Source organism: Dendropsophus ebraccatus, chromosome 2 (assembly GCF_027789765.1).
Source record: "Dendropsophus ebraccatus isolate aDenEbr1 chromosome 2, aDenEbr1.pat, whole genome shotgun sequence".
Taxonomy (NCBI): Eukaryota; Metazoa; Chordata; class Amphibia; order Anura; family Hylidae; genus Dendropsophus; species Dendropsophus ebraccatus.
The window spans coordinates 215240769-215263561 of record NC_091455.1 but is presented as its reverse complement, the minus strand read 5'-3'; the positions used below and the strand labels follow the sequence as shown (position 1 = coordinate 215263561).

At 49.5% G+C, this 22793-nt stretch overlaps 2 protein-coding genes across 6 annotated transcripts in view; one reads left to right on the top strand and one right to left on the bottom strand.

Moving 5' to 3' along the window:
• MINDY3 (MINDY lysine 48 deubiquitinase 3) overlaps nt 1-18208 on the bottom strand; it is a 77796-nt gene extending 59588 nt beyond the window's left edge. The window contains exons 1-8 of one of the 2 annotated variants that reach the window (XM_069959478.1): nt 18104-18208; nt 14017-14219; nt 12448-12527; nt 12220-12280; nt 11744-11905; nt 6051-6102; nt 3731-3845; nt 3181-3254 (exon numbers count right to left, since the gene is read on the bottom strand). In XM_069959478.1, coding sequence (XP_069815579.1) covers nt 3181-3254; nt 3731-3845; nt 6051-6102; nt 11744-11905; nt 12220-12280; nt 12448-12527; nt 14017-14113 — 641 coding nt within the window. In that variant the 5' untranslated portion in view covers nt 14114-14219; nt 18104-18208. Of the gene's footprint in view, nt 1-3180; nt 3255-3730; nt 3846-6050; nt 6103-11743; nt 11906-12219; nt 12281-12447; nt 12528-14016; nt 14220-18103 lie in introns of those variants that run through there. The other variant, XM_069959479.1, reaches the window with a different exon arrangement.
• Nucleotides 18202-22793, top strand: part of LOC138784040 (uncharacterized) — a 242957-nt gene continuing 238365 nt past the window's right edge. For 2 of the 4 annotated variants that reach the window (XM_069959483.1, XM_069959480.1), the window contains exons 1-2: nt 19393-19556; nt 21415-21524. In XM_069959483.1, the coding sequence (XP_069815584.1) occupies nt 19499-19556; nt 21415-21524 (168 nt within the window). In that variant the 5' untranslated portion in view covers nt 19393-19498. Of the gene's footprint in view, nt 18241-19392; nt 19557-21414; nt 21525-22793 lie in introns of those variants that run through there. The other 2 variants (XM_069959482.1, XM_069959481.1) reach the window with 2 other exon arrangements.

Here is a 22793-nt window from a genome sequence, read left to right as displayed (position 1 = left end):
TTCCTTATGATGCCAGCAGTTCGGATCTAAGTACAGTAGCGCGAAGTTTGAATCTGTTTCAGAGCGTGAATGCCCCTAAGGCTGCACTACCGGCACTGACCACAGGTGTTTGTGCTGATCGGAGTTGCAAACTCTTTGGTTCGGCAACATTATCCGAATCCGTACACTCGGCCTTTGATTGGTGGCGGCTGGAGAAGTTGGATGCCCTATGGGGCGTCCCAGAGATCAGACTTGCCTATAGTGCACAGCAGCCCATCTGGCCCCCTGCTGGGCAGTAATGGAAGCGCAGCTCTAGTTACTGCATTCTCAGAAGATCAGCCCCCCTATATTGCCACATATAGAGGCATATCATGGGGGGAGGGAGGGCTCTCAGCAATGGCCATCTGAACCTATTATTAAAGGGAACCTGTCACTAGGCTTAAGGTGCCTTAGGCTACACTCACACGTCCGTAGTGAACGGGGCCATTGAATAACATTGGTTCTATGTTCCATCCTCAATTGCAGACCGAACAATGGTTGTGTGAATGTGACCTTTTAGGGGTTATCCACAGTTAGGAAAACATTGCTGCATTTTTCCAGAGACAGCGCCGCTCTTCTCTCCAGTTTGGGTGCAGGTTTTGTAACTCAGTTTCATTGGAGCTTAACTGCAAACCCCACCTGATCTGGAGAGAAGAGCGGTGCTGTCTCTGGAAGAAAGCAGCCATGTTTTTCTAACATTGAATAACCCCTTTAAATAAGGGTGGCAAAAACTAGTGACAGAAATGCTAAACCTATCAGTGTATTACTTCTATCATTCTGATCAGCCGTTCTCCTAATAGGCGGGAGAATATAATTCTTGACGCACCCCTGCCCCCGTCCCTCCAGCTGCTGATTGACAGGTGACTGTCTAAACACAATCAGCAGTGGGTGGGCAGAGTTTTCTGCTTCTCATGAATATCCAGGACTACTGAGCACATGCACATAATGGAGAGGACTACTTATTGTCCATGTTATTCAGGAGGAGATCTCTGGATCAGGTGCACAGAATAATGTAAGTGATCCATCATCCTGCTCAGCTTCTCTGTCACTAATTTATAGGACACCGGAAACCTACTGACATCTTTTACCAATACATTGGGAGAAGCTAATTTTATGAGACTATTGGGGTGGGTGCAACTGATCTTATAATCCCTAGAAGGTGATCGTCCATTCTGAATATTTCACCAAACACCCCCTAAGCCGCCCAAATCTAAAGTGACTGCCTGCCACGGATCGGCTGTAACCCTCTGGGTTAGGAGTGAATTATGTTCTACAGACCTACAGTCTCTTACCTGCCGTGCCCGTATACAGGGTCCCTCTACAGTCTCTTACCTGCCGTGCCCGTATACAGGGTCACTCTACAGTCTCTTACCTGCCGTGCCCGTATACAGGGTCCCTCTACAGTCTCTTACCTGCCGTGCCCGTATACAGGGTCACTCTACAGTCTCTTACCTGCCATGCCCGTATACAGGGTCCCTCTACAGTCTCTTACCTGCCGTGCCCGTATACAGGGTCACTCTACAGTCTCTTACCTGCCGTGCCCGTATACAGGGTCCCTCTACAGTCTCTTACCTGCCGTGCCCGTATACAGGGTCCCTCTACAGTCTCTTACCTGCCGTGCCCGTATACAGGGTCCCTCTACAGTCTCTTACCTGCCATGCCCGTATACAGGGTCACTCTACAGTCTCTTACCTGCCGTGCCCGTATACAGGGTCCCTCTACAGTCTCTTACCTGCCGTGCCCGTATACAGGGTCACTCTACAGTCTCTTACCTGCCGTGCCCGTATACAGGGTCCCTCTACAGTCTCTTACCTGCCGTGCCCATATACAGGGTCACTCTATAGTCTTACCTGCCATGCCCGTATACAGGGTCCCTCTACAGTCTCTTACCTACCGTGCCCGTATACAGGCTCACTCTACAGTCTCTTACCTGCCGTGCCCGTATACAGGGTCCCTCTACAGTCTCTTACCTGCCATGCCCGTATACAGGGTCCCTCTACAGTCTCTTACCTACCGTGCCCGTATACAGGCTCACTCTACAGTCTCTTACCTGCCGTGCCCGTATACGGGGTCCCTCTACAGTCTCTTACCTGCCGTGCCCGTATACAGGGTCACTCTATAGTCTTACCTGCCGTGCCCGTATACAGGGTCACTCTATAGTCTCTTACCTGCCGTGCCCGTATACAGGGTCACTCTACAGTCTCTTACCTGCCGTGCCCGTATACAGGGTCACTCTACAGTCTCTTACCTGCCGTGCCCGTATACAGGGTCCCTCTACAGTCTCTTACCTGCCGTGCCCGTATACAGGGTCACTCTACAGTCTCTTACCTGCCGTGCCCGTATACAGGGTCACTCTATAGTCTTACCTGCCGTGCCCGTATACAGGGTCACTCTATAGTCTCTTACCTGCCGTGCCCGTATACAGGGTCACTCTACAGTCTGTTACCTGCCGTGCCCGTATACAGGGTCCCTCTACAGTCTCTTACCTGCCGTGCCCGTATACAGGGTCACTCTACAGTCTCTTACCTGCCGTGCCCGTATACAGGGTCACTCTACAGTCTCTTACCTGCCGTGCCCGTATACAGGGTCACTCTACAGTCTCTTACCTGCCGTGCCCGTATACGGGGTCCCTCTACAGTCTCTTACCTGCCGTGCCCGTATACAGGGTCACTCTACAGTCTCTTACCTGCCGTGCCCGTATACGGGGTCACTCTACAGTCTCTTACCTGCCATGCCCGTATACAGGGTCACTCTACAGTCTCTTACCTGCCATGCCCGTATACAGGGTCCCTCTACAGTCTCTTACCTGCCGTGCCCGTATACAGGGTCACTCTATAGTCTTACCTGCCGTGCCCGTCTACCGGGTCCCTCTACAGTCTCTTACCTGCCATGTCCGTATACAGGGTCCCTCTACAGTCTCTTACCTGCCATGCCCGTATACAGGGTCCCTCTACAGTCTCTTACCTGCCGTGCCCGTATACAGGGTCCCTCTACAGTCTCTTACCTGCCGTGCCCGTATTCAGAGTCCCTCTACAGTCTCTTACCTGCCGTGCCCGTATACAGGGCCACTCTATAGTCTTACCTGCCGTGCCCGTATACAGGGTCACTCTACAGTCTCTTACCTGCCGTGCCCGTATACAGGGTCCCTCTACAGTCTCTTACCTGCCATGTCCGTATACGGGGTCAATCAGGGGCTCTTCAGCATCTTCTATTTCATTTTTAACATTTTCAATTCCCTGGAGGAAGCAACAAGGACGACATCGTTACCAGGAGACACTTAACCTCCTCACCTGCTGTCGTGTTCCCATAGGGCCGAGAAGGATGAGAATTAAGGTCATTTTCTTACGTTCGTCCTTTGTGCCGTTTATAAACCTTCACTTTATTCAATATGCAAATTAGTAAACAGTTTGGTGTCCTGGGGGCGGACTGAGAATGGTAGCCCCGCCCCCAGGGCACAAAGACTGCATTAAAACATTGCTGAATATGAAGGTTAAGAAAATTACCCTCATCCTCAGCATCTCTGGCTGTGTACGTGGTCTGACACAACTCCATCTTAAATTGACCACTAAGGGGCGCTCACTATTAATGGGAGCCGTGTATATGTAATTGACAGAAATGCGAATATAATAACGAAAGAAAAATAAATAGGGGGGTTCTCATTGCTAACATAAGCGACAAGTGTCAGGTGACCGAGCCCCCCCCCCATACACACCTTTGTGAGGATGACCGAGTACAGGAAGAGCAGCACCCCAAACTTGTTCCTCCACATTGAATACTCATCCCATATGGCCGCCTTTAGGTCAACAAAACTTTGGAATGATCGTTTTCTATGGAAAGAAAATCAAACATTTTCCACATTGGCCACAAGAATAAGACCACAGCCAAGCACTCCCCTAACACAAACTATCACTGTGTACATACATTACTGATCCTGAGTTACATCCTGTATTACACTCCAGAGCTGCACTCACTATTCTGCTGGTGGGGTTCCTGTGTACATACATTACATTACTGATCCTGAGTCACATTCTGTATTATACTCCAGAGCTGCACTCACTATTCTGCTGGTGGGGTCACTGTGTACATACATTACTGATCCTGAGTCACATTCTGTATTATACTCCAGAGCTGCACTCACTATTCTGCACTGTGATGATCCCTTCTCTGTATGATGTATATAAGCTCAGCTATACTATAGCTGGTGTCTCCTCTTACAGCTGATATTGGGGGTGTATAGAATCGCTGCCGCCGGGTCTCCTGGTCTCTGTATATAAGGGGGGGGGGGGCACATTCTTCTGTAATCGCCCGTATACTGTGATCGCCTCATTTAGGAGCAAATACATTTCCCTGATTCTCCTAGATGGGAAGCACAGTCACTGCGGAGAGGTCTCCTCTATAGAGAGTAATGGGGCCCAGATGTGGGGACACATTATAACTGTTTGCTATTACAGTGCAGCTTATAAGCAGCCCGGGGCCCCATGGGTGCCGTCTACAGACACATGATGGACCCTACGTGACGGGCAGGAGCAGATAACCTCACATTACTCTCAGTGGAATAAAAAGGAATACAAAATTATACTAGACTTAAAAAGGTTGTTCAGAAAAAAAAAAACTCCAGTCTTCCAGTACTTATCAGCTGCTGTATGTCCTGCAGGAAGTGGTGTATTCTCTCCAGTCTGATACAGTGCTCTCTGCTGCCACCTCTGTCCATGTCAGGAACTGTCCAGAGCAGCAGCAAATCCCCATAGAAAACCTCTCCTGTTCTGGACAGTTCCTGACATGGACAGAGGTGGCAGCAGAGAGCACTGTGTCAGACTGGAGAGAATACACCACTTCCTGCAGGACATACAGCAGCTGATAAGTACTGGAAGACTGGAGATTTTAAAATAGAAGTAAAATACAAATGTACATAACTTTCTGACACCAGTTGATTTGAAAGAAAAGAAAAATTTCACCGGAGTACCCCTTTAATGAACATCTTTTACCATTCTATTAGGCGTACTATGGGACTACAAGCTGCAATTGTTCAATTGCTGGTGGATATAATATACTGCAACATTGATGTATACCTATCAGTAGGCATGGGGTAATGTGCCCTGGTACGTTATAGACCTGGCGCTCCTTTATACTCCAGTACATGGCAGAGGCGGCAATGGATGGAAATCCGCCCTCTCTCTATAAAACCACTTGGGTGATGTAGTCAAAATTATCTGCAGCATCTGAGGGGTTAAAAAGCTTGGATGGGAGAGGTCTGTATAATACCACTTGGCACACTACTATGATACACCGCGGGAAGGGTTAACAATGTCTCCCAATGAGACGACTCAAGGACTTACAGAGACTTACACAGGAAAGGGTCTATACAAGCTATAAAGCTCAGCACCTAGTACTGCAGCATAAAGAAGCAAAATCCATGCACAGTGCAAGTACTAAAGGGGGATTCTGCTCAAACATAGCTGCCCATGGTGAGACTAACAATTCCTTCCATACTTGTTATTATCTATTCGGTCTCCTTCCCCCAGTTCTGCTGAAGACACAAAATTCTGTGTGTGAGCTTTTCTCTCTGTCTCCCCCTCCTCCCCCCTCTCTTCTGAGGCGGCTAATGTAAATATATCCCTGGCAGGCTGTATCTGCAACACTGTAACTTCTCTGTAGGGCTGGAAGGGATATACTGAAGTCAGGTTGCTGATGAACTCACTGTGATTAACCCTTTTGGCATTACAAAGAAGCTACAATGTTGCAGATACAGCCTGCCAGGGATTTGCTTACATCAGCTGTCTCAGAAGGGAGGGGGGAGGAGGGGAGACAGAGAGAAAACCTCACACACAGATTTCTGTGTCTTCAGCAGAAAGCAGCAGCTGAGAACTGGGGGAAGGAGACTGAATAGATAACAAGTATGGAAGGAATTGTTAGTCTCACCATGGGCAGCAACATATCAGTTATGTTGGGCAAGTTGTTTGGGCAAAATGCCCCTTTAATGTATTAATCCCCCACACACACACACAGTACAAAAACATCAATAAGTTACTTACTGAATTAGTGCATGAAATCTTTCAAAGCCAATCTCCTCTGCAGCCAGGGCAGCTACACAGAAAAGACACTATTCAGCACTATACAGCGATAACATACACTGACAGCTGAGAGGAAAGACAGGTACAGAGGAGGAAGAAGGAACGTGATGGGAAGAAGTCAGGGCAAAAAGAAACATGCGGGAGGTGAGGAGGAAGAGGAGGCCGCACAGGACAGGAAGATGCACAGGCTGACAGGTGGAACATGGACCAGGGCCAGCTATATGGTCAGAGATGAAGAATACTATAGGGAGAGCACAGCATAGAGGTCACATAGCATCAGGGGAAATCTGAAGCAGCCCAACGTGTCAGCTATTACATCACAGTCCTAGCGCATGTGTGTGTGTTTATGTATATATTATATAATTTATTTATATTTATTTTACGGGTGCTCCAATGCACAGAAAGAGGGATGCCCTGTATTATATAGACATCAGGGGAGGCTGCAGCACTAGTGACACAGACAGCTCCCCCCAGTGTAATATCTATTCTAATGATAACATGTATTATATAGACATCAGGGGAGGCTGCAGCAATAGTGACACAGACTGCTCCCCCCAGTGTAATGTCTATTCTAATGATAACATGTATTATATAGACATCAGGGGAGGCTGCAGCACTAGTGACACAGACAGCTCCCCCAGTGTAATGTCTATTCTAATGGTAACATGTAATATACAGACATCAGGGGAGGCTGCAGCACTAGTGAAACAGACAGCTTCCCCAGTGTAATGTCTATTCTAATGATAACATGTATTATATAGACATCAGGGGAGGCTGCAGCAATAGTGAAACAGACAGCTCCCCCAGTGTAATGTCTATTCTAATGGCAACATGTAATATATAGACATCAGGGGAGGCTGCAGCACTAGTGACACAAACAGCTTCCTGTATTAAAAAAATGTGAATACATTTTTTAAATAAAGTTATACTATAATGTTCTATAACTTTAGAAAAAAAAAAGGAAAATAGTTTTTTTCCCTCTTCAACTTCGCCCTGACAAGCCAAAAATGATAAAAAAATGTCCACGCAAAAAGAGACTAGCAGGGATGGCATTTCCAACTATTTCTGTCTGTTCCTTTTAACTAAGTTACATTCTGCCGCACAGCCCCTTATGGGCCATATCATACGATTCCTACTGTCCAAGCCATCATTGCCTATGGTTGGAAGAGACCTCACGGAGTATGTTCACACTAGGAAAGAGTCCTAGATTTGTTAATGTTGGTATAAAATCAGAAAGGCATGGCAAATACCCAGAGTAATGCAGTGAAGATACCGGCTGGTAGACTGCAGGGAATGGGTCTGGTGTGGGAATCGTATAGTACTGACTGCACTCCTGATACCACACACAGCACTTTCCTAGTGACAACTCTCTAAGTTAAAGCAGATCTATCATTTGTTCTTAGGAAATCATTGTAGTCCTCTAGTCCCTATAGAGTAAGATTTCTTCGGCATCATCTATTCCTCCTGGAAATTTATGAATATACTGATTACTGGGCGTCACCATTCCCCTTAGTAATTGATGTATGTCAGGCATGTCCAAAGTCCGGCCCGCGGGCCATTTGCGGCCCGCGTTCCGAACTTTTACGGCCCCCCAGGTATCCGGCAGCAACACGCCACTCTAGTGCACAGAAAAGGAAAGCCGAAATCTTGTGATGTCCGAGATTTCGGCTTTCCTTTCCCGTGCACTAGAGCAGTGTTTTCCAACCAGTGTGCCGCGGGCGCAGTCCCCCTCACCTACTGGCCCGGACGTGCTCCTCCAATCAGGGAAGACCAGGAGCGTGGTGCGCCACGCACCACGCTCCCGGTCTCCCCTGATTGGAGGAGCACGTCCGGGCCAGTAGGTGAGGGGGACGGCGCCCGTGGCGAGCATCTCAAGGAAGGTGAGCAGGGATGGGGGAGAAACAGGAGAGAAGCAGGGGGGAGAGAAACATGGGGATGGGGGAGAAGCAGGGGGGAGAGAAACATGGGGATGGGGGAGAAGCAGGGGGGAGAGAAACATGGGGATGGGGGAGAAGCAGGGGGGAGAGAAACATGGGGATGCGGGAGAAGCAGGGGGGAGAGAAACATGAGGATGGGGGAGAGAAACATGTGGATGGGGGAGAAGCAGGGGGGAGAGAAACATGGGGATGGGGGAGAAGCAGGGGGGAGAGAAACATGGGGATTGGGGAGAAGCAGGGGGAGAGAAACATGGGGGAGAAACAGGGGGGAGAGAAATATGGGGATGGGGAGAAACGGGAGAGAAGCAGGGGGGAGAAAAACATGGGGATGGGGGAGAGAAACAGGGATATCCTTTTTGTGTTTATCGAAACAGGCCCAGGTTTCACACGGAGTATAAATACATTTAGAATCTATATTATTAACTATATGTATAATATGTCCTGTTTTAGTGTCATTTTGTGCCATTTTGGTTGGTGATGTGCCCCGGGATTTTTTAAGTATAAAAAGTATGCAGTTTTCAATAAACTTTGTAAAAAAAAGTTTATTTGCATTCATTTTAATGGTCCAAAGAATGTCAAGCAAAATGGTCGGCCCCCGCACATGTTCACTTCATCAAATTTGGCACTCTTCGAAAAAAGTTTGGACATGCCTGATGTATGTGATATCTTCTTGACGGGGTTGGAAGCTACCTCCTTCTATAGGTAATACTGGAGATATACCTGCAGGAGAGCTAATCTGCATACACATTGACAGCGTCCAATCAGTGATGAGAGTACTGCAGGGTGGATGGCCACGCCCTACTAAACCAAAGAACTGCCCAGTTGTCTATCTTCTCAAGCATTTCCAGGAGGAATAACAGGGGAGCACTCCACCATAGAGCTGTAGGATAAGAGGCTTCTTGTATTTTTGGGGGGGCCACACGTGCAGTATTCCTTATGGTGGCGGAAGAAATAAAAGCAGCATGGAAGAATAGAGGGGACACCTTTAGCACATTCTCCTTTAGGATTATACATAGTCTATCCATCTTTATTCAATTCCTAATTAAGGGGTCTCTGTCATTTGCAAAATCTTCTGGCAGGTCACAATTCCTGGATCGTTGGCCTCTGGACGCTCAAACTTCTGAAATGTCAGATGGGACTTAGGTGCCAAGACCCCAGTAATTGCTAAAAGAAGGTTGCAGAAGCCTTGAAGACTGTAATTTCTATTTAAAAAAATCTCCAAATCTATAGCACTTTTTGGCACCATTGATTTTAAGAGGATGTACCTGGTGGTATAGGATGTACCACCAGGTACATACTCTTTAATCTGAACCCACGGATCGAACGGCACCGTCACAGGAAAGCCGGTGCCGCGGTCCGTGTTTCGGACCGCGGCCCGATTCCCGTGCATGGCGCCGTTCTGTGCACCGGAACCGGCCGGTGCTCAAGCACTGAAGGTAGGCCGGCCCGCCCCCAGTGGGAGAGAATTCTCTCCCACTGGGGGCCGGCCTACCTCCAGTGCTTGAGCACCGGCCGGTTCCGCTGCACAGAACGGCGCCATGCACGGGAATCGGGCCGCGGTCCGAAAAACGGACCGCGGCACCGGCTTCCCCGTGACGGCGCCGTTTGATCCGTGGGTTCAGATTAAAGAGTATGTACCTGGTGGTACATCCTCTTTAAAAAGAAAACATTGTTTTGCTGAACAAACCCCTTTAAAGTCTCAGAGAATCCCTTTAAGAGGTTAAACGACATGGGAACATTCAGTCTCTACACCCCTCCCCTTTGTCACCTCCCGATCCTAACAAACATTCATCTATGCGATTATAAGACTCGTGCTCACGTTTCCTTTTGTATTAAGACAAATCTGTAGAGATGTACTTGCTCGCAGAAACATCTCGCCGGGGGAGAAGCGGCAATTGTTTTATGCTTGGAGTCTCCCTTTGTCAATACTTATCGGCTGTCAGGTGGTGAGAGCGATTCTCCTGATGTGCGGATTGTAATTATGACAAAAACATCAAAATTCTGCTACAAATCTTACACTGACTAATGAGGAGACTGTTAGCGAATATAAAGAAAAGTGCTCAAGTAGCAAAGAAAAAACTTTAAGGGTACAAACCCACTTGACGTATTTGCTGCGTGAATCAGTCTTAAAAATAGGCAGGCAAAACGCAGGTTGGCTTTATACAATTGTTCTGCGTTAAAATACGCAATTGCGTATTTTTGAAGCGTGAAGCTACATGCGTTTTTCGCACAGGTTGTTAACAACTGATGCTTTGCTAACAACAAGCTTCACGCTTCAAAAATACGCAATTGCGTATTTTAACGCAGAACAATCGTATAAAGCCAACCCGCATTTTGCCTGCTTATTTTTAAGACTGATTCACGCAGAAAATACGTCAAGTGGGTTTGTACCCTAAGGGTGGGTTCACACGTAACGGATCCGCTCCCGATTTCTTGCTGCGAATTCGGATGGAGGTCCCGCTGCGAGTATGTCCGCAGTCCGCCCCGTTAACCCTCCGCCGCCGGAGCGTATATATCACCTGCTCCACGCTCAGGCTTGCTTCGGGATTCCGGGCACGTCCTGCTAAGCCAATCAGTGCGCTGCGCTGATTAGCTGAAGGGGACATGAAGAGACCGGGAACCCCAGAAGCAAGCTGGAGTGGGGACCATGTGAAGTATACGCTCAGGTGGCAGGGGGTTAATGGGGCGGACTGCGGACATACTTGCAGTGGGATGTCCATCCTGCTGCGGGTGTGTCTTAGGCTGAGTATGTTTTTTTTTTTAATCTGTTTTTACAAAAAAACTGTGGAAATATGGATGCATTTGTGTTCATCTATTTTGAATAATTTCCATTATGAAAAAAAAAATGGTAGAAAAAAAAAAAATAAATAAAAATGTACAGCTACTTAGTCTGTATCTTGTTTGCTGTTCCGTTCCAGTGAAGTGAATGGAGGCGAGCAGTGAGACTGCATACAACCCGAGGTCAGGGGCGCCAGCGCTTTCTGAAAAACGCAGCCATATTTATGCAATCCTGGCTAACCCCTTTAGGTAGGTTTGCAATGACTAATACAGTGTACCAGGCTGCAGGTATGTGATGAATGAGCTGAGGCTCTGTTCACACATGGATTAAAGGGGTACGCTGGTGAAGATATTTTTCTTTCAAAACAACTGGTGTCAGAAAGTTATACAGATTTGTTCTTTGTTTCTCTTAATAATCTCCAGTCTTCCAGTACTTATTAGCTGCTGTATGTCCTGCAGGAAGTGGTGTTTTTTTCTCCAGTCTGACCCAGTGCTCTCTGGGTTCAGAGCAGAAAGGTTTTCTATGGATATTTGCTGCTGCTCTGGACAGTTCCTGACTTGGACAGAGGTGGCAGCAGAGAGCACTGTGTCAGACTAGAGAGAATACATCATTTCCTGCAGAACATACAGAAGATAATAAGTACTGGAAGCCTGGAGATTTTAAAATAGAAGTAAATTATATCTAACTTTCTAAAACCAGTTGTTTTGAAAGAAAAAATTTTTTCACAGGAGTTCCTCTTCACATACTTTCTGCAGATCTATTCTTGCTGTCAAAAATACTAGGACCGTGACATACCCCATTATAAGCCTATCCAGGGCTGATTTATTACCCTGTAGGAGATTGTGCCATAGAGGTCATCTGTAAGATGGAATATGAAATGTCGGGAGCGTAAAGAAAGAGGAGAAGACGACAGGGCAGTGTTCCCGCTGGGACCTTACTTGGCTGCTCTCCGCTGCTCTCTGCTGGGACCTCTCTTTCAGGTGGGGGAGCGGTTTTCCCCTTCTGCCAGGTGGCCAGGCAGCAGGAGCTGGCGTTATTCAGGCTGGCCATCTCCAGAATGTCGCTCAGTGTTTGACACAAGACGTCTTTCTGCTCATCTTCTACAAAGCAAAAGAACAGACAGAAGGAAGAAGGGAAATGGTTACACAAGAACGTAACGTTATCAAAAATCCAACGATTGAGAAAGGGGGCGACTAGCGCTGCGGTTGGGGGAGAGACCACTGGTCTGGAGCTGCAGGTAACACGCCAGACCACAGCTCCATTCATAACAAAAGAGCCGGGCACTGATCTAGAGATCCCCGGGGGGCACAAAGGTCAGACCCCCCAGGATCTCATACTGTAGGGTTTAAATTGGAAAAACACTTCAAATTCAGATCCACAGGCTTGGAGTCTACTTGTACTTGAAGGGAATTACCTGGACAAGTTCTCCAGTGTGACTTTTCAGTAGTAAACAGCAGATTCTTCAGCAGAAAGGCCTGCGGTGATATAAAGGAGGACTGAGTGAGGGATAAAGCTATAACAAGTCAATACAACTCCCAGTCATCACAAACACAGAATGAGGCAGGGTCCTCAGCTCCGTCGGGGGTCCTCAGCATGTCATTTCTCTGTCCCCCAGACTAGACCTACAATATAGTGCCTGTACCTGTACCGGAGCTATAACCGCGCACGGGCCGCCTTCAAACTGCTCCAACGCTGTCGGTTCTGAGTCACTAAAGACAAATCCTAAAAAAGAAGAAAAAAAAACAAACTGGTAAAATATTACACAAGAAAATAAAGCGAGCAACACTCAATGTCAGGCAGCAGCTGCCAAAGCTAATGGCATTTCAAATATAATCTCGTCTCTAATCCTGAATATGGAAGGAAGTGAGAGGTGATGGCTGATTGACAAGCGGAGAGGCGTCGATGTAACATAGGTAATAAAGACAAGACGCAGGACAAGAGGCCATCAAGTTCTACCTAGAGACACCAGACTGTGCTGAAGGCAAAACCCTCATGAGGCCAATGACAACTGCTCCATCACAGGGAGAAATATTCCTTCCCAACTTCAATGGCGATCCGAATAATCCCTGGATCAGCGGCCTCTCACATGGAATCCAGTGCCCATAACTTGTAATACTATATTCATAGAGAAGCATCCAGACCCCCGTGTAGTTATATAATGTATCAGCCATGACAACATCATGTGGCAGAGAGATCCATAGGGTCACTGATCGTACAGTAAAGAATATAGAGAATTCCATAATGTCACTGCTCACAGTATAGAATATAGAGGGTTCGATAGTCTCACTGCTCTTACAGTAAAGAATATAGAGGGTTCCATAGTGTCACTGCTCTTACAGTAAAGAATATAGAGAGCCATAGTCTCACTGCTCACAGTATAGAATATAAAGGGTTCGATAGTGTCACTGCTCTTACAGTAAAGAATATAGAGGGTTCCATAGTGTCACTGCTCTTACAGTAAAGAATATAGAGGGTTCCATAGTGTCACTGCTCTTACAGTAAAGAATATAGAGAGCCATAGTGTCACTGCTCTTACAGTAAAGAATATAGAGAGCCATAGTGTCACTGCTCTTACAGTAAAGAATATAGAGAGCCATAGTGTCACTGCTCTTACAGTAAAGAATATAGAGAGCCATAGTGTCACTGCTCTTACAGTAAAGAATATAGAGAGCCATAGTCTCACTGCTCTTACAGTAAAGAATATAGAGAGCCATAGTCTCACTGCTCTTACAGTAAAGAATATAGAGGGTTCCATAGTGTCACTGCTCTTACAGTAAAGAATATAGAGAGCCATAGTCTCACTGCTCTTACAGTAAATAATATAGAGGGTTCCATAGTGTCACTGCTCTTACAGTAAAGAATATAGAGAGCCATAGTCTCACTGCTCTTACAGTAAAGAATATAGAGGGTTCCATAGTCTCACTGCTCTTACAGTAAAGAATATAGAGAGCTCCATAGTCTCACTGTTCTTAAAGCATAGAATATATAGAGAGTTTCATAATTTCACCTCTTTTACAGTAAAGAATATAGAGAGTTCCATAGTCTCACTGCTTTTACAGTAAAGAATCAGCATCTTTGCTGGCAGTGAAACCTTTGGTGCTTACATATGCTTAGATAACAGGTGGGGGGTTACTCTTATACCAAGAGGACGGACACTGGACGTCTCTTCTTCTCATAAACCCTCAATAACCCCGGTTACCCTGCTGTTTACCTTGTGTCCACCGGCTGAAGATGGAGTCCACCAGGCCTTTGCCATTCTTCTCACCCCACACCAGGTTCAAAAGCTCTTTACTGGACTCCGACATCATCGATCTTTGAACTTCTCTTCCCTTTCAAAGTTAAGATGCTGCAAACGCTTCAACATGAAACCCCCGGACGCTGCGCCAAAGATGAGCAGAAATTTACAGTCAGATCCTGAAGAAGAGAAAGAGGCCAGATTCATCATTATTATAGTCATCCAGAATAATAGTGGTTTCCCTGCCGCAATATGGGGGTGCCATGGGGTATCCAGGCTAATGGTGGTCACCCTGCCCCAATATGGGGGGCATCATGGGGTATCCAGACTAATGGTGGTCACTCCGTCCCAATATGGGGGTGCCATGGGGTATCCAGACTAATGGTGGTCACTCTGTCCCAATATGGGGGTTCCCTGGAGTATCCAGACTAATGGTGGTCACCCTGCCCCAATATGGGGGGGGGGGGGTCATAGGGTATCGAGAGTAATGGTGGTCCCCCTTCTTCAATATGGGGGTGCCATGGGGTAACCAGACTAATGGTGGTCACTCTGTCCCAATATAGGGGTGCCATGGGGTATCCAGGCTAATGGTGGTCCCCCTGCCCCAATATGGTGGATGTCATGGGGTATCCAGACTAATGGTGGTCACTCTGTCCCAATATGGGGGTGCCCTGGGGTATCCAGACTAATGGTGGTCACCCTGCCCCAATATGGGGGGGTCATAGGGTATCCAGAGTAATGGTGGTCCCCCTTCTTCAATATGGGGGTGCCATGGGGTATCCAGGCTAATGGTGGTCACCCTGCCCCAATATGGGGGGTGTCATGGTGTATCCAGAGTAATAGTGGTCACCCTGCCGCAATATTGGGGGCGTCATGGGGTATCCAGACTAATGGTGGTCTCCCTGCCCTAATATGGGGGTGCCATGGGGTACAATACTTATGGCGGTCCCCTGCCCCAACACGGGGGGTGCTGTAGGGCATGCAGACTGCACATTATATTTGAAAAAAGCAGTTGTTTTCATCAGTGTGGGACTGGAAGGGGTGCTCCCATGGCACCAGGGATTGGCAGGGGCACCAAGGAAGGGACGCTCCCGTGGCACCAGGGATTGGAAGGGGTGCTCTCCTGTGGCACAAGGGACTGGAATGGGCGCCAGGGATTGGCAGGGGCCCTACTGTGGGACCAAGGACTGGCAGGGGCACCGGGGATTGCAAAGGGCACTAGGGACTGGCAGGGGCACTGCAGGAGCCCTCACAGATAGCATAGCCCAGGAGAGGGAGCAGGCGGCTGCAGGGGCATAACACACACCGCCACATCCAGCCTGTCAGGGTGGCATCAGCACGGCTCTATCCTCCAAGCCATCCCTGGCACACTATGACATGTGGGGCTGGCACACTGATGCCCAGAGCTTTCTCCCTGGTACACTATGACATGTGGGGCTGGCAAACTGATGCCCGGGGCTCTCTCCCAGGGACACTATGTGGGGCTGGCACAGTGATGCCCAGCGCTCTCTCCCTGGTACACCCTGACCGTATGTGGGGCTGGCACACTGATGCCCGCGGCTCTCTCCGTGGTACACTATGTGAGGCTGGCACACTAATGCTCTGGCTCCCCCTGGTACACTATGTGGGGCTGGAACACTGATGCCCGGGGCTCTCCCTGGTACACTATGTGGGGCTGGCACACTGATGCCCGGGGCTCTCCCTGGTACACTATGTGGGGCTGGAACACTGATGCCCGGGGCTCTCCCTGGTACACTATGTGGGGCTTGAACAGTGATGCCCGGGGCTCTCCCTGGTACACTATGTGGGGCTGGCACACTGATGCCCGGGGCTCTCCCTGGTACACTATGTGGGGCTGGCACACTGATGCCCGGGGCTCTCCCTGGTACACTATGTGGGGCTGGCACACTGATGCTCTGGCTCTCCGTGGAACACTATGTGGGGCTGGAACACTGATGCCCGGGGCTCTCTCCCTGGTACACTATGTGGGGCTGGCACACTGATGCCCGGGGCTCTCTCCCTGGTACACTATGTGGGGCTGGCACACTGATGCCCGGGGCTCTCTCCCTGGTACACTATGTGGGGCTGGCACACTGATGCCCGGGGCTCTCTCCCTGGTACACTATGTGGGGAGGCACACTGATGCCCGGGGCTCTCTCCCTGGTACACTATGTGGGGCTGGCACACTACTGCGCGGGGCTCTCTCCCTGGTACACTATGTGGGGCTGGCACACTGATGCCCGGGGCTCTCTCCCTGGTACACTATGTGGGGCTGGCACACTGATGCCCGGGGCTCTCTCCCTGGTACACTATGTGGGGCTGGCACACTGATGCCCGGGGCTCTCTCCCTGGTACACTATGTGGGGCTGGCACACTACTGCCCGGGGCTCTCTCCCTGGTACACTATGTGGGGCTGGCACACTACTGCCCGGGGCTCTCTCCCTGGTACACTATGTGGGGCTGGCACACTGATGCCCGGGGCTCTCTCCCTGGTACACTATGTGGGGCTGGCACACTGATGCCCGGGGCTCTCTCCCTGGTACACTATGTGGGGCTGGCACACTGATGCCCGGGGCTCTCTCCCTGGTACACTATGTGGGGCTGGCACACTGATGCCCGGGGCTCTCTCCCTGGTACACTATGTGGGGCTGGCACACTGATGCCCGGGGCTCTCTCCCTGGTACACTATATGGGGCTGGCACACTGATGCCCGGGGCTCTCCCTGGTACACTATGTGGGGCTGGCACACTGATGCCCGGGGCTCTCTCCCTGGTACACTATGTGGGGCTGGCACACTGATGCCCGGGGCTCTCCCTGGTACACTATGTGGGGCTGGCACACTGATGCCCGGGGCTCTCTCTCTGGTACACTATGTGGGGCTGGCACACTGATGCCCGGGGCTCTCTCTCTGGTACACTATGTGGGGCTGGCACACTGATGCCCGGGGCTCTCTCCCTGGTACACTATGTGGGGCTGACACACTGATGCCCGGGGCTCTCTCCCTGGTACACTATGTGGGGCTGGCACACTGATGCCCGGGGCTCTCTCCCTGGTACACTATGTGGGGCTGGCACACTGATGCCCGGGGCTCTCTCTCTGGTACACTATGTGGGGCTGGCACACTGATGCCCGGGGCTCTCTCTCTGGTACACTATGTGGGGCTGGCACACTGATGCCCGGGGCTCTCCCTGGTACACTATGTGGGGCTGGCACACTGATGCCCGGGGCTCTCTCCCTGGTACACTATGTGGGGCTGGCACACTGATGCCCGGGGCTCTCTCTCTGGTACACTATGTGGGGCTGGCACACTGATGCCCGGGGCTCTCTCTCTGGTACACTATGTGGGGCTGACACACTGATGCCCGGGGCTCTCTCCCTGGTACACTATGTGGGGCTGGCACACTGATGCCCGGGGCTCTCCCTGGTACACTATGTGGGGCTGGCACACTACTGCCCGGGGCTCTCTCCCTGGTACACTATGTGGGGCTGGCACACTACTGCCCGGGGCTCTCTCCCTGGTACACTATGTGGGGCTGGCACACTGATGCCCGGGGCTCTCTCTCCCTGGTACACTATATGGGGCTGGCACACTGATGCCCGGGGCTCTCTCTCCCTGGTACACTATATGGGGCTGGCACACTGATGCCCGGGGCTCTCCCTGGTACACTATGTGGGGCTGGCACACTGATGCCCGGGGCTCTCTCCCTGGTACACTATGTGGGGCTGGCACACTGATGCCCGGGGATCTCTCTGGTACACTATGTGGGGCTGGCACCCTGATGCCCGGGGCTCTCTCTGGTACACTATGTGGGGCTGGCACACTGATGCCCGGGGCTCTCTCTGGTACACTATGTGGGGCTGGCACACTGATGCCCGGGGCTCTCTCCCTGGTACACTATGTGGGGCTGGCACACTGATGCCCTGGCTCTCTCTCTGGTACACTATATGGGGCTGGCACACTGATGGATGACAGCAGGTGCTGTGCTCCGGGGGCTCCTGTGCTGTATATAGCCGGTATACCGGGCACACAGCCGCCTCCTGCCCCCGCCACCCCCGTACCTACCCGGCTCCGCCTCACTCCCTGCACCGCAACAATCACATCCCGGCTCCACTGACTCAGGACAGGACGGCCGGAAGCGGAAGTCACTGGAGGGAGGGGGCGGGGCGTCTCCATGGTTACACACCCGCCTGTCATTCAAGGTTTACAGCGAGTGCGGGGGATCCAGGGGGCAGAACGCTAAATATACATCATCATGTGCACAGGCTGATACTACAGTATATATATATATATACAGGCTGATACTACAGTATATATATATATACACAGGCTGATACTACTATATATATATACACAGGCTGATACTACAGTATATACATATATACAGGCTGATACTACTATATATATATATACACAGGCTGATATTACAGTATATATGTATATATACACAGGCTGATATTACAGTATATACATATATACAGGCTGATACTACTATATATATATATATATATATATATATATATATATAGGCTGATACTACAGTATACACATATATACAGGCTGATACTACAGTATATACATATATACAGGCTGATACTACAGTATATACATATATACAGGCTGATATTACAGTATACACATATATACAGGCTAATACTACAGTATACACATATATACAGGCTGATACTACAGTATATATATATATATATATATATATATATATATATATTTATACACAGGCTGATACTACAGTATATATATATATATATATATATATATATATATATATATATTTATATACAGGCTGGTACTATATACCTATATACAGGCTGATACTATATACCTATATACAGGCTGGTACTATATACCTATGTACAGGCTGATACTATATACCTATATACAGGCTGATACTATATACCTATATACAGGCTGGTACTATATACCTATATACAGGCTGATACTATATACCTATATACAGGCTGATACTATATACCTATATACAGGCTGATACTATATACCTATATACAGGCTGATACTATACACATATATACAGGCTGGTAGTACAATATATACAGCATGTTATCATATATATATATATATATATATATATATATATATATATATATATATATACAGCCTAGTACTACAGTATGTACAGAGCCTGGTATGGTATTATGTATGTAATATAACTGATATAGTATCATGTATCACGGTGATCGGTGATGTGTGATCGGTGATGTGTGATCGGTGATGTGTGATCGGTGATGTCAGCTCGGTGATCGGTGATGTGAGCACAGTTATCAGGCTGCTTCGCTTATGGAGGAGGTTTGTCCCTCCTCAGTCGCCGTCGCAGCTGACAGCCACGCTGCTCCTGCACATGGTGCTACAGGAAGAGCAGAGCTGCTGTGCACCGGGAGCTTCTCTATCCTCTCCTGTGGGTGATCAGCAGCAGCAGCAGCTATGGGGGGACAGAGGAAGGGGAGCAGAGCCAGGAGGAGGCAGAGAGGAAGGACTGGAGGTGAGGAAGGGTATACTGTGGGGGTATGCTGTGTATACTGTGAGGGTATGCTGTGTATACTGTGGGGGTATGCTGTGTATACTGTGAGGGTATGCTGTGTATACTGTGAGGGTATGCTGTGTATACTGTGAGGGTATGCTGTGTATACTGTGAGGGTATGCTGTGTATACTGTGAGGGTATGCTGTGTATACTGTGAGGGCATGCTGTGTATACTGTGAGGGCATGCTGTGTATACTGTGAGGGCATGCTGTGTATACTGTGAGGGCATGCTGTGTATACTGTGAGGGCATGCTGTGTATACTGTGAGGGCATGCTGTGTATACTGTGAGGGCATGCTGTGTATACTGTGAGGGTATGCTGTGTATACTGTGAGGGCATGCTGTGTATACTGTGAGGGCATGCTGTGTATACTGTGAGGGCATGCTGTGTATACTGTGAGGGTATGCTGTGTATACTGTGAGGGTATGCTGTGTATACTGTGAGGGCATGCTGTGTATACTGTGAGGGCATGCTGTGTATACTGTGAGGGTATGCTGTGTATACTGTGAGGGTATGCTGTGTATACTGTGAGGGCATGCTGTGTATACTGTGAGGGCATGCTGTGTATACTGTGAGGGCATGCTGTGTATACTGTGAGGGCATGCTGTGTATACTGTGAGGGTATGCTGTGTATACTGTGAGGGTATGCTGTGTATACTGTGGGGGCATGCTGTGTATACTGTGGGGGCATGCTGTGTATACTGTGAGGGCATGCTGTGTATACTGTGGGGGTATGCTGTGTATACTGTGGGGGTATGCTGTGTATACTGTGAGGGCATGCTGTGTATACTGTGAGGGCATGCTGTGTATACTGTGAGGGCATGCTGTGTATACTGTGGGGGCATGCTGTGTATACTGTGAGGGCATGCTGTGTATACTGTGAGGGTATGCTGTGTATACTGTGAGGGTATGCTGTGTATACTGTGAGGGCATGCTGTGTATACTGTTGGGGCATGCTGTGTATACTGTGGGGGCATGCTGTGTATACTGTGAGGGCATGCTGTGTATACTGTGAGGGCATGCTGTGTATACTGTGGGGGTATGCTGTGTATACTGTGAGGGTATGCTGTGTATACTGTGAGGGCATGCTGTGTATACTGTGAGGGCATGCTGTGTATACTGTGAGGGCATGCTGTGTATACTGTGGGGGTATGCTGTGTATACTGTGGGGGTATGCTGTGTATACTGTGAGGGCATGCTGTGTATACTGTGGGGGCATGCTGTGTATACTGTGGGGGTATGCTGTGTATACTGTGAGGGTATGCTGTGTATACTGTGAGGGCATGCTGTGTATACTGTGAGGGCATGCTGTGTATACTGTGAGGGCATGCTGTGTATACTGTGGGGGTATGCTGTGTATACTGTGGGGGTATGCTGTGTATACTGTGGGGGTATGCTGTGTATACTGTGGGGGTATGCTGTGTATACTGTGGGGGTATGCTGTGTATACTGTGGGGGTATGCTGTGTATACTGTGGGGGTGGTGCCAATACCAGGCAGGATGTAACCATACACACATGTAGCAGAGCTGAGTGTGTTGCAGGACAGCGGTTTTGTGCTTTATTCTGCAGTGGATAAAAGTTTATTTTCACTTTCAGAAAATGTCTGAGTTGTCAGAAGTTTTTAACAGTTGGTGTCAAGTTGCGATTTTTTTTGTTCCCCCTGGAGTTCCCCTTTAAGGAATTGCCTTACAAATTAATCTTGGCTACTTTACTGACTAGACTAGGGCTATATGGCCACATCTACATCTCCTGGTACAGTCATAGACTATAGATATGCTCCTTATGTATGTGACGTCTCTCTATCTTGCTCTCCTCAGTAGATGACATCACCGGTTTGTCCGCTCAGGATCGGATGAAAATCAGGATGCAGAATAAAGCCAAGAATAAAACGGCCGACAAGTACTCCATTCACCAACTGCTAGCAAAGGTACTGACCCTGAGGGACCCTGTGATCATGTGCTCATCCATCGTGCACGTCTCTTCCCCCCCCCCCCCCATCCGCTATGAGGTGCAGTGTATAGGCGGCCATGCATATTACACAGCAATCAGCAGCAGCAGATGCCCCCCGGTGCGGCTGACTTCTGGCAGTGTATAGGTGGCCATGTATATTACACAGCAGTCAGCAGATGCCCCCGGCCCAGCCCTCCCCTGGTACCGTATAGGTGGCCATGTATATTACACAGCAGTCAGCAGATGCCCCCGGCCCAGCCCTCCCCTGGTACCGTATAGGTGGCCATGTATATTACACAGCAGTCAGCAGATGCCCCCGGCCCAGCCCTCCCCTGGTACCGTATAGGTGGCCATGTATATTACACAGCAGTCATCAGATGCCCCCGGCCCAGCCCTCCCCTGGTAGCGTATAGGTGGCCATGCATATTACACAGCAGTCATCAGATGCCCCCGGCCCAGCCCTCCCCTGGTACCGTATAGGTGGTCATGTATATTACACAGCAGTCATCAGATGCCCCCGGCCCAGCCCTCCCCTGGTAGCGTATAGGTGGCCATGCATATTACACAGCAGTCATCAGATGCCCCCGGCCCAGCCCTCCCCTGGTAGCGTATAGGTGGCCATGTATATTATACAGCAGTCATCAGATGCCCCCCGGTCCAGCCTTCCCCTGGCAGTGTATAGGCGGCCATGTATATTACACAGCAGTCATCAGATGCCCCCCGGTCCAGCCTTCCCCTGGTAGCGTATAGGTGGCCATGTATATTATACAGCAGTCAGCAGATGCCCCCCGGCCCAGCCCTCCCCTGGTAGTGTATAGGCGGCCATTTATATTACACAGCAGTCACCAGATGCCCCCCTGCACCCCGCCGCAGCCGACCCTGGCAGTGTAAAGGCGGCCATGTATATTATACAGCAGTCATCAGATGCCCCCCGGTCCAGCCGGCCCCTGGTAGTGTATAGGCGGCCATGTATATTACACAGCAGTCAGCAGATGCCCCCCGGCCCAGCCCTCCCCTGGTAGTGTATAGGCGGCCATGTATATTACACAGCAGTCAGCAGATGCCCCCCTGCACCCCGCCGCAGCCGACCCTGGTAGTGTATAGGCGGCCATGCATATTACACAGCAGTCAGCAGATGCCCCCGGCCCAGCCCTCCCCTGGTAGTGTATAGGCGGCCATGTATATTACACAGCAGCAGCAGATGCCCCCCGGCCCAGCCCTCCCCTGGTAGTGTATAGGCGGCCAT